Source organism: Thamnophis sirtalis, unplaced genomic scaffold (genome assembly GCF_051295495.1).
Source record: "Thamnophis sirtalis isolate CommonGarterSnake01/CBP01778 unplaced genomic scaffold, rThaSir2_p1.2 scaffold_3, whole genome shotgun sequence".
Taxonomy (NCBI): domain Eukaryota; kingdom Metazoa; phylum Chordata; class Lepidosauria; order Squamata; family Natricidae; genus Thamnophis; species Thamnophis sirtalis.
The window spans coordinates 31,971,429-31,983,581 of record NW_028261383.1 but is presented as its reverse complement, the minus strand read 5'-3'; the positions used below and the strand labels follow the sequence as shown (position 1 = coordinate 31,983,581).

Genomic DNA, 12,153 nt, shown 5'->3' with positions numbered 1-12,153 from the left:
AGATACATAATCTAGGTCATTTAGTAGCGTAGTAGAATTGCCTGTGATGTTAAATAGTTTTACATTGTTGGCAAAGAGGACACAGCTGCTTATAATATCATCACAAAGGTTGTTTATATAAAGTAGAAAGAGTGTTGGTCCTAGAACGCTGCCTTGGGGAACACCACTGTTAACCGGCGCAGGGTTAGGTAGTGTTTCCAATTTTGACTACTTGTTGTCTGTTTGATAGGAGTGCAACTATCTACTGGTGTAAAGATCCGGAAATGCCGTAAGAACTTAGTTTTAACAGAAGTTTGTTGTGTACCACTGAATCAAAGGCTCTTTTTCTGAATGTGAAATTCCCCAGAAGGTCCAGAATACCTTTGTTAAGATAGGATCTGCAGATAGATCCTTAGGACTTACAACTAAAGATTATGTTGCCCGGAGCAAATTTGGATGTACCAGACAGACTACACACATGTGCTACTGCAATGAATATTAGTCAAGCCAAGTGTTCCTTCTTTGGATGAAGTTGTGTTATCCAGTTATCCTACAACTTTCTGGTCGGCTGCAGAGAAAAAGTTTCTCCATGGAACACAAGGTGCTATCAGCCCCTTTTCCATTTAGATATGCACAGAAGCCTTCTCCTCGCACCGGAAACCTGCAAAAAAGGACAAGGAGTTACTATTTGCTGAACAGTGGCAACTGAGGGCAGAAATCAGCATTGCAGGAATGAGCTTTCCAAGAAGATTCCCAGATTTAGAGCATAGAGAACATCAGCCAACATTGTGTCTCCAGATTGCACTGGATCAAATTGATTATGGAATCTGGAGTTAGTTTTGTCTGGCAAACATGTCTGGAGGATACATGAGGGCAAATAAATACGCACAGGCACACACACATAGCAGAAAACATCAATTTGGAGGCATATCTCATTCTTGGAAGGAGATGGGTGGACTTCAACTCCCGGAATCCCCAAGCCAGCGTGGTTTGCTGGAGTGTCTTTGAAGAGTTCTTAAAGTTGCCAAGTTTGAGAAGCACTGCCTTATAGAAAGCGCCTTTTGGGAAATAAAACTGCAATTTTATGACCGTCTGGGCAGCTTACAAAAATATCAAAATTGCACGTGAAACATCTGCTCTTGGAGGTGGTGTAACATCTCAGCCATCCTGAACTTCTCAGCGTATCACAGCTGGCCAGCAGTTCAGGGACCACCAGATGTTACAGTATATACTATTGCCTGATCAAATTTCTTCTCCCCACCCCTTCCCTCTCTGTGTCTTATATTTTGGGGAAAGAAGAGTAGCCAAAAATTATATTGATTCTTATTATTCTTTCAGCCACTCAAGATGAAATGTGAAGCATATAAATGCTTGAATAAGGTAAGCAGTTCTATAAGTCCCATAAACAAACAAACAAATAAACAAAACACACTTACTGGTTTTTAAACTCAGTGCCATTGGACCACTTCCAGGTCTGGTTAACTTCTCTTGAGAGACCAAACCAGTAATGAAACGGACGGAAAATGTTTACCCAAAAATCCTAGGAGAAAGAAAATAATATATAATAAAATCCTCATTTAACATTAGGGAAGTAAAAGTTTGAGTTATTTTTTCCTGACTATTGAATGCCAAAATACATCATTTTTGTCAAATTATTTCTATTTGTACAATATCCTAAATTTAAAGTAAAAGTAAATTGGAGTAAATTCACAAATAGTAACGGAATTGAAAAGTCAAATGGCAAAACCAACAGGAGTCATCAAGGTGAAGCCTACAACTATTTGGATATTTTACACCTGAATAACACCAAGCATTGACATGTTAAAATGTGATTAGTGAAAAATACATCCAAGGAATGAAAGAAGTGCTAAAGACAAAATTGAAGGTGGAAACATTACCAAAGTAACCTATAACTGGGCCATAACTGTGAGATGATACACTGCTGGGATTGTTAACTGGAGTTTACCGTATTTTTGGAGTATAAGACGCACCAGGATTTTGAAGAGGCAAATAAAAAAAAACATCCCATTTTTCACTAAAAAGTCCGATTTTTCACTTTTCAAAAAAAGGGCATGCATAGCCTTTCGGAGGGTTATAGAGTGCTCCTGGAGGCTGGGGGGGGGGCAAAATTGAGCAAAAAATGGCCTGTTTTTCACACATTTCTGCCCTCCCCAGTCCCCAGAAGCACTCTGGAAGCCTCCCCAAGGCTCTACATGGCCATTTTGGTGAAGGGGGCAGGGTTTGGGAAAGCAAAAAATGCTGCATTCAGTGTATAAGACGCAGCCAGATTTTCAGCCTCTTTTTTGAGGGAAAAAGGTGCGTCTTATATTCTGAAAAATACGGTAGCTGAATTGTACAGTTGGGACCCAAAAACAAGAAAGCTACTGATAATTCATTGTGCATTACATCCTTGTACTGATATTTATTAGTTTATACTTGCCTTACAGAAATCAAGGCAGAGTTTTACTTCAAGTCAAAGTGTCAAATTAATTAATCATGCTTTGACTGATTACATAAAAGAGGCCAAGAACAAGAATTGATACAATTAAAAATTTGAATTTATGGATATGCAGAAAACAAGACATGAATATCAAAATAATGTAATGAAAAGAACAGCATTCTAGTAAGGAAAAGCATTATATGGTCAATATCTATAAAGATCGATTGGTAGTATATGCTGTAGATAATAATAGTAAATGCAATAGGACTGCTTTTTACATTTGTGAATGCCAGGAGAACTCTGCAATTACTTACGATGTCTCCTTATTCCTTACCAATTCATTCTGTGTATCAATCACAGCCAAGGACGCATTAAGTGACAAACAGGTCTTTAAACTGAAAGACCAATTTCCTTCTTCTTCTTCTTTTTTTTTTAATTATTTTTATTTTTTGTTACACAGACAACAATGGGAAAGGGAGAGGATGGGGAAAAAAAGGGGGGAGGGGAAACCCATCTTCACATACAATATGTCGTTTAATCACAGGTGCATCCCTACTAAGTTTATACATCCCGTATCTCTCTATTGTATATTTAATAAGCACCACAATAAGCTAGGGTTTAAAAAACAAAAAACAACAAAATAAAACAAGGGAGAGAGGGAAAAAAAGGGGGGTGGGGGAGGGGGGGAAGCCAAAAAGAACAAAAAAAGGTCCAAGAAGGAAAGGGGGAAAAAAACAACCATCATCACATGCAGCATGTCGTTTGATTACGGTTGTTTTAACATCTACATCTTCAAATAATGTTTACCATCTCAGATATTCCCTCTAATGTAACTAAAGGTCTCATTTTCCTTCTACAATATATATTCAGATAACATTAGCATTATTTTCTCCCAGAGAATATACTTCTATTCATTGTTAACCTTGCATTTCACACCTTCAAACAGAGATCTTATTCCTTCATTGTTCAACAAGGCATCACTACTTATATATACTGTATATACTCGAGTATAAGCCTAGTTTTTCAGCCCACTTTTTGGGCTGAAAAAAGCCGCCTCGGCTTATACTCGAGTCAGTGAAAAATTTGCCCGAAATGGAGGAGAAAAAGGGGCGGGGCCATGCCGCTGGGTGACACTCGTGAATGGCCCAGTGCCCCTGTGAGTTTCCCCTCCCTCTGTGTCAGTTTGCCGCGCAGCGCGCACTGCACCATCCCCCCTCCTCACGTTCTAATGTAATGCAGGGCTGTCTTACGATTCCCCTTCCTCCCCCTCCTGCCGCTCTGCAACGATGTCCCACCTCCTCCTTGTTATGGCAAGCAGCCACATAGCGATGTCCCACCTCCTCTGGTACAGTGATCCAATGATAGGAATCACTGTGCCGTGTGTCATAGGAGGCGGGACATCGCTCCCGCGGCTGCACGGGACATCATCATCACAGCGGGACATCAGCATCATGAGGTGAGTGAAGTATTTCATTGAATACACCGCTAGTTTACTGTTTTTCTTTGAAATAAATATTCAAAAACATTATTGGTATCTATTTTTATTTTTGAAATTTACCGGTAGCTGCTGCATTTCCCACCCTAGGCTTATACTCGAGTCAATAACTTTTCCAGTTTTTTGTGGTAAAATTAGGTGCCTCGGCTTATATTCGGGTCGGCCTATACTCGAGTATATACGGTACCAGTTTTCATTTGTTCCCCTATTAGAATTGCCTTATCAGCAGCGAAATATCATTATAATAAGTTCTTAACCTTATACATTATATCACCAGACCTTATATTAGTACTTCCTTATATCATTGTTGAATTATTTCACATCATAATTATATCATCATTTACTTTTTCCAATTAAGGCATAAGTGTATCATTTTTCATTTCCAAAATTTTGTTTTTTTTTCCCTTAGCCATTGATAAAACAAGTCCCATATCTTATAAAATTGTTCATCCTCTTGCTCTCTAATTTCAAATGTCAATTTACTCATTTCGGCACAGTCCATTATCTTTCGAATGATTTCTTCCTCTTTTGGTATTGTTTCATTTTTCCAGTTTTTTGCAACTACAATTCTGGCTGCTGTTAACACATTTACAATCAAATATTTTAAGTCTTTGTTGTAGGTTTCTGGTAAAATTCCCAATAAAAAGACCTCTGGTTTAAAGTCTATTTGTTTGTGTATCATTTTCTCCAACCACATGTGGATTTTAGTCCAGTATCTTTTGCCTTCAGTGCAAGTCCACCACATGTGGTAGTATGAGCCAGGTATCTGGTGACATTTCCAACACTTTTCTGATTTATTCTTGAACATTCTTGCGATTCTGGTCGGGGGTAGATGCCACCTGTAAAACATCTTATACAAGTTTTCTCTATATGCAGTAGACATTGTCATTTTATAATTTTGAGACCACAATTTCTGCCAATTCTCTAAATCAATCCCATACTTAAAATTTTTCCCCCAAGCAATCATAGTTTCTTTAACTTGTTCTTCATGCAATTTAAACTCCAATAAATATCCATATAGTTTTTAAATTACTTTTTCATCGGTACCTGTTAGAATTTTGTCTAACTCAGTCATTTTATTATAGAGACCTTTAGTTTTTCTATCTTCATTCTATCTAGATTGTATCTGTACATATGAATACCAGTTCATTTCCATCCCTTCTTGCTTCAACTCTTGACTAGATTTGAGCTCACCCTCTGTATTCAATAATTCTATATATCTAACTGTTTGTTCCTTTTTATGTATTATCGGATACGAGAATGCTTCAATTGTTGATGTCCAGACTGGAATTTTTAAATAATGTATTTTTTTAATCTTTTCCCAATTTAGCAACAACGCCTCCCTTATATAATGTCTTCTAAAATAACCATGTGGTTTAGTTCCCTTATACCATAAGAAAGCATGCCATCCCAACAGCAAATCATGACCTTCTACGTTCAATAATCTAGAGTTTTTTTAATGATATCCACTCCTTAATCCACATCAGGTTTGCTGCCTGATAGTATAGCTCCCAATCGGGTAAACCAAAACCTCCTCTTGATCTAACATCTTGTAGTAATTTAAGCTTTATTCTAGCTTTTTTCCCTTGCCAAATAAATTTCAAAACTATTTTATTTAAGTCTAGAAAAAAATCCTTACCCAGTCTAATTGGGATTGTCTGAAACAGATATAGAATTCTAGGTAGAATGTTCATTTTAATTGTGGAAATTCTTCCCATCATTGATAAATGCAAGTTTTCCCATTTCTCCAAATCAATTGCTATTTGTCGTTTTAATCTGGTATAATTATCCTCTTTAAGAGTGCTACATCTAGGTGATAAATGTATCCCCAAATATTTAATCTTACTTGCGTTTTGAATCTGCAACATTTCTGACAACTGTTCCTTTTGTGTAGCTGGGATATTCTTTGTCATGATCTTTGCTTTATCTTTGTTTATTTTCAAGCCTGCTACTTCTCCATATTCCTCTATTCTTTCTAACAATTTGGGTGCGGTTTCTAATGGATCTTCAAGAATGAAAACTAAGTCGTCTGCGAACGCTTGCAGTTTATACTCTTCTCTCTTAATTTTCATTCCTCTTATTTCTTCTTCTTCTCTGATCTTTTTATTTAAGACCTCTAGTGTTAGGACAAAGAGTTGCGGTGATAGTGGGCAGCCTTGTCTTGTACCTCTCTTTATTTCAATCGGTTCTGTTAGTTCTCCATTTACCATTATCTTTGCTGCTTGTTTCTGGTATATCGTTCGTATACTTTGAGTGAATTTCTTGCCAAAGTTCATCTGCTCCAGTTGTAAAAACATAAACTGCCAATTCACATTATCAAAGGCCTTCTGCGCATCGAGGAACATCAGTGCCAATTGTTTTTCCGGGTGGGCCTCATAGTATTCCAAGGTATTCAAAATTATTCTCATATTGTCTTTGATTTGTCTTTTAGGTAAAAGCCATTTTGATCTGAATGGATGAAGCCATTTAAGTATTTTTTAAGTCTCTCAGCTAGTATAGATGCAAATAGTTTGTAGTCTGAGTTTAATAAAGAAATTGGTCTATAATTCTTGATTTGTGTTAAATCAGTCTCTTCCTTGGGTAGTAATGTGATATACGCTTCTGACCATGACTTCGGCATTTGGTTCTCAGTCATCACTTCATTCATGACTTGTAGGAGTGGGAGGGTCAATATTTCTTCAAATGTTCTGTAGAATTCCACGGGTAGGCCATCTGGTCCTGGGGCTTTCCCATTATTTTGTTTTTTAAGAGCCTCTGTTAGTTCCATCATTGTTATTTTTCTTTCTAACATTGTTCTAGTTTCATCTGGTACCTGGGGGAGATTGGCATCTTGTAAATACTTTTTGACTCGTCCCTCCTCCACCTTCTCTTGTTCATAGAGTTTAACGTAGTAGTCATGTATAATATTTTTTTTTCCGGTATTTCCATATTGAATTTCTCCTTGCTTATCTCTTAGTTGAGGTATTTTCTTTGTTTCTCTCTCTTTTTTCATCTTATATGCTAACCACCTGCCTGGTTTGTTCGCATTTTCAAAATAATTCTGTTTGGCACCTCTAATTTTTTGTGCCAGTTCTTCCTTTTCTAATAGGTCCATTTTGTGTTTAATTATGTCCATTTTTATTTTAACATCTTTTTTTTGTGGTGCTCTCTGTAGGTCTCTTTCAAGTATTTTATAGTCATTGTCTAAAGCTTTATGCATTTGTCTTTTTTTTTGAGTTTCTCTTCCTTGTGTAATCTATTGTCAAACCTCTGATAACAGCCTTCATTGTGTCCCAGAGATTCTGCAACGACGTATCTTCTTTCCTATTTTCTTTTAAAAAAAGGACTAGCTCTTTTCCCATTTTTTGTACAAACTCTTTTTCTTTCAATATAGTGTTATTTAGTGTCCATCTAGATCTTGCCCTTTGGCCTTTCCATTTAATTAAAATTGGATTGTGGTCCGCCCAGGTACTTGCTTCAATCTCAATTTCTTTTATGTTGGAGCTCAACTCCGCTGAGACCCATATCATATCTATTCTAGAGAATGAAGAATGTCTATTTGAGTAGAAGGTATATTGTTCTTTTTTAGCGTTTCTTTCTCTCCATATATCTTTTAAATTTAGTTCATCTGTCATCCTAAAAAAAGATTTCGGCAGAGGCTTCCTATTTAATTTTTTTGTTTTATGTGTTTTATAGTCCATATTTTGATTCACAATGCCATTAAAGTCTCCCATCATACAAATATCAGCATAGTCTAGTTCCAAAACTTTTTTGTGTAGTTTTTTGTAGAATTCATCTTGTTTTTCATTGGGGGCGTAGATTCCAATTAGGAGTGTCTTTTTGGTATCCATAATTTCCACCATCAAAATTCTTCCCTCTTCCTCTGCGTATACTACTTTTGTTGGGATGTTGCCTTTAATATAGAAGACCACTCCTCTTTTCTTACAATTTGCCAATGATGAAAACATTTTCCCAAGCTTTGGTTGAGTTAGTAAATGTTCATATTTCTTTTGAATATGTACTTCTTGCAGACAGATTATGTCAAGTTGTAATTTCTGTAATTTATGGAATACTTTCTTCCTTTTAGTTACCGAATTGAGTCCATTAATGTTAATTGTAATCATTTTTCTTTCTTCCATGTTTATGCTTTATATACAGGGTTTATCGCTCTAGTGGATCTAGGTTCTCGTTTTTCTTTGCAGCTCCCATTCCCTGTCTCCCCTTCTTTCTCACTTCCACCTACTGCTCCTTCTATTTTTTCGGTCGCGGTTGCAGGTGGTTCCAGTATTTGTATCACTGCATCGTCTTTCCCAGCTTTCTCCGCCGTTTCTCTAAAGTATTCTTCGTAGAAAGCTTCTACCTTCTCAATATCTATAAAGATCGATTGGTAGTATATGCTGTAGATAATAATAGTAAATGTAATAGGACTGCTTTTTACATTTGTGAATGCCAGGAGAACTCTGCAATTACTTACGATGTCTCCTTATTCCTTACCAATTCATTCTGTGTATCAATCACAGCCAAGGACGCATTAAGTGACAAACAGGTTTCTAAACTGAGAGACCAATTTCCTTCTTCTTTTGATGTATAGAAACATTTTCCTTCGTATCCAACCCAGAAATCTGGGCAGGCAACACGTTGGCTTTTAAGGGAAGGACAAGGCAGATACGTTTCTGGTTTTTTAACTGGAATTAAAACAAAAACAATTAACTACAATTAGCTACAATACTGAGAAAAGTCTGAATTGTTAATATTAAGCCACCTCACTTAAACTGATATGACAGGTTGTTTTTTTTAAAAGGAAACCAAGTGAATTCACCTGTGAATAGAGGTAATCCACACTTACCAACCACAACTAGAACTGGCAAGTGCATTGCTACAACACTATTGCAAAGTGCAACAGCTCAGCAAGCTCAAACTGCCCAAGGAGCTGCTGATTCTGTTCTACAGAGGAATTATTGAGTCTGTCATCCTCTGCACCTCCAAAACTGTCTGGTTTGGTTCTGCACCCCAACAAGACAGACACAGACTTCAGAGGATAATCAGAACTGCACAAAAATAATTACTGCCAACCTGCCTTCCATTGAGGACCTGTACACAGCATGAGACGAAAAGAGGGCCATGAAAATATCTGCAGACCCTTCGCATCCTGGACATAAATTGTTTCAACTCCTATCCTCAAAAAGGTTGCTATAGAGCACTGCACACCAAGACAACTAGACACAAGGACAGTTTTTTTTCCTGAACACCATCCCTCTGCTAAACAAATAATTTCCTAACCATTGTCAAACTATTCACTAAGGGTGCATTACTATTACTATTAGTCTTCTCATCGTTCCTATCACCCATCTCCTCCCACTTATGACTTCAGGACTGTAACTTTGATGCTTGTATTCTTACAATTTATATAGATCTTGATTGTTTCTTGATTGCTTATTTGTACCCTATGACAGTGGTGGGTTCCTACCGGTTCGTCCCAGTTCAGCTGAACCAGTAGTGGTTTGGCGACCTGGGTTGCTGGAACCAGCAGCAACCCAGGCCTGCCACGTCCCCAAACTGGTTCTCCAGAAGGAGCTGTAGGTGGTGCCATCTTGTTTTTCACTACTGCATATGCAAAGAACAATTATTATTGCATTGTGCATGCACACGCACAGTGCACAAATTTTTTCCTTCATTCTGCAAAACTGCTCATCAGAAAGTCTTTTTTACCCAAGGTAGGTAAAACACTTCAAGTCAATGTAAATGTCTTTGCTGGGATTCGGTAATGGATTTATGTGTCGTTACCCACTTTTACTCAAGTTTAGGTAATTTACCCATGTTTGGGAAGCACTAAATGAATTAAATAACTGAATACGGACATGAGAGTTGAGTTTGTTAGGAGAAACATAAAAGTGTTTTTGTGTTCTGTATCTTAGAACTGCCTCCTTCTGGCTTTGAATGCTGGTAGACAAAACTATCAGGCAGTGGAATTAGGAAGAGAAGCCCAAAACATCTGGAGAGCTTTTGTTTGGAGAAAAAACAGATGTCTTTGCACATGTTAACAGTTCATGTTTGTGGTTTGACTTCCACCTGCTGATCCCACCACAGAGAAACCTGAACGATTCTCATCTCCCTCCCCTTCCCTCCATGAGGAACAACAGAAGAAGGCGGCCAAGAGCACCTCTGAGGAGCACAGAAGCCAAGACTTGGTGTCTTTTTTGTGTGGCCTTCAGGTTTCTCTCCCCACAGAAGAAATCAAATGGATCTGAAGTGGCCAATAGCCTACATCTTCTCACATTTGTGGGAAACACAAACTTAAACTCAATCCTATTGCTCTTAAATGCCCAACAGCCCTGCCAGAAGAAACCACTGGCAACGCTTGTGAGTGTGTCATATCCAAGTCCAAAAGATCTAATATCACAACTGTAGTTATAATACTGTAAAACAATACTGCCTTGAAAATGGGAGACACCAAGGTGACAGGGGAATCACACCAAAGCTTCAGTGTCAGAAGGCAGAAAACTATACAAACAGATGTCGTCCAGTTTTCTTATTAGGAAGACACTGCCCCCAATAACCATCTAGGACCCCCTGATCTGGATTTCCCTCTCTAACACCAAAAGTCAGTGGAGGGTTTCTGTCCTGAAGGCGACATGGGAAATTCACCAAAGATACAATGTTGGTTTTGTGTGAAGTTTTCCTTTTCAAAAAGAAAAAAGAAACATTTACAACTTCTCTCCTCAAAATATGGGAGGGGGGGGAGAATCCTGTTTTTAGGTGCGGCCCAGTTCCAGTGATTTAGTTTCATTATTTCTCTCTCCAAGATTACAAAGAGTCCCAACCTTTATTTTTATCAGCATTTCTTGCCCCAGTTGCATCACAGTTTCCAGAAGGAGATTCAGTTGTCGCCTCAGGCATCCAACAAACACAACGTCCAGAATCATCATGTACCAATATGGGAAAATAGAAAACAATACATAGAGGTCTGTCTCTTGACTTACTCAATGAGCCTCTTAAAGCTTAAAGCTTAAACCTCTCACTTCTCCCCAATTCTAGCTTGAGTCCAGTCATCTCCAAATTTTGCAGAGCAAAACTTTTACCCACCCAAGGTTGCTATTTCAGTTTATCCCCACCTTACTTATTGTGATGCCTCTGCTTAGAAGAGAAACCAATGGTTTTAGCCAAAGGATTAGTTAAGTTTTTCTCTAATCTTGTCCTGCTTTCTATATTTCTCAGCTAGGTGGAAGAAAAACTTGAATGCCTCACCTTTAATGTATTCTCGCATCTTCCAAGATATAATTTTCTTTGTTACAAAAAGAAAAAGAAATCAAGATTCAGGCTGCATGGAAAGAAAAGAAATTGGTACGACTCATTGTTGCACAGAATATCACTGACATATTATTGTAGAGAATATACTTCGTTAAACTACCCTTCTTCAACATGCTCTCCTTCATTTGAATTATTGGCGGGAAAGGCCAGAGTTATGAGACCCAATATCCAAGGAAATCCCCAGCTTTCGTCCCATCTCTTTAAGCCCTCTCTCCAGCTGGCACAGCAAAGTTAACCATAAAAGTTGTGCTGTGAAATAGCTGAGGGTATGTGTGGTTGTGGGAAAAAGGGGGGTGTCTGTGTGTGGAAGGCATGAGAAGATTTTTCTCCAAATATATTTTATTATTGAAACCGTTTCCATCTTCCCTTAAAATATTCACAGAATCTACAATGGTCTGAGAATCAGTGTCTCCAACTTAATTAAATTAGCAAATTTCCACGAACCTTGAAATAACTTACCCAGGCCTAATCCATATATCAAAGGATAAGGTCTGCAAACACAACAGAGTTAATTATCTACACACACACACACACACACACACACACACACACACACACACACACCTCAACTGTCACCCTAGAATTAGTACATGCAAGCTCCCCCTATAAAAGTTTGCCACTGTATCCCATTTCTGAGCATCCTGCCCTTAAAAGCAAACTGTTTTGCTTTTAGGAGTAGTGACTTTGGTCACTAAGCCCATTATACCACTTTTCTTGCCACAGTTCTTAAGTGAATAAATGCAGCTGATAAGTTAGTAACATAAGTGAATCTGGTTTCCCCATTTGACTTTGTCAAAAGGTGATTATATGAGCCCAGGACACTGAAACCATCATAAATACGAATCTGTTGCCAAACATCAAAATTTTGATCGCGTGACCATGAGGATGCTGCAATGCAACAGTCGCTAAGTGTGAAAATGGTCGCTAAGTGTGAAAAATGGTCATCAGTCAC

General features: G+C 38.0%; 1 protein-coding gene across 1 annotated transcript; it reads right to left on the bottom strand.

The window, feature by feature from the left end:
• Positions 1–321: 321 nt before the first annotated feature.
• On the bottom strand, positions 322–10,816 carry LOC148047849 (C-type lectin domain family 2 member D-like). Its single transcript, XM_087708170.1, has 4 exons — positions 10,715–10,816; positions 8,388–8,603; positions 1,416–1,519; positions 322–640 (listed from the first exon to the last, which is right to left on the bottom strand). Exons 1-4 carry the CDS (start codon positions 10,814–10,816, stop codon positions 517–519), a joined length of 546 nt encoding a protein of 181 aa, XP_087564296.1. The 3' UTR covers positions 322–516.
• Positions 10,817–12,153: the final 1,337 nt, after the last annotated feature.

Coding starts and splice junctions, on each gene's coding strand:
- LOC148047849 (XM_087708170.1), bottom strand. CDS start 10,816: ATGATTCTGGACGTTGTGTTTGTTGGATGCCTGAGGCGACAACTGAAT. Junction 1,520..8,387: donor TTGATACACAGAATGAATTG/GTAAGGAATAAG, acceptor TCTTTCTCCTAG/GATTTTTGGGTAAACATTTT. Junction 641..1,415: donor GGCACTGAGTTTAAAAACCA/GTAAGTGTGTTT, acceptor CCTTTTTTGCAG/GTTTCCGGTGCGAGGAGAAG.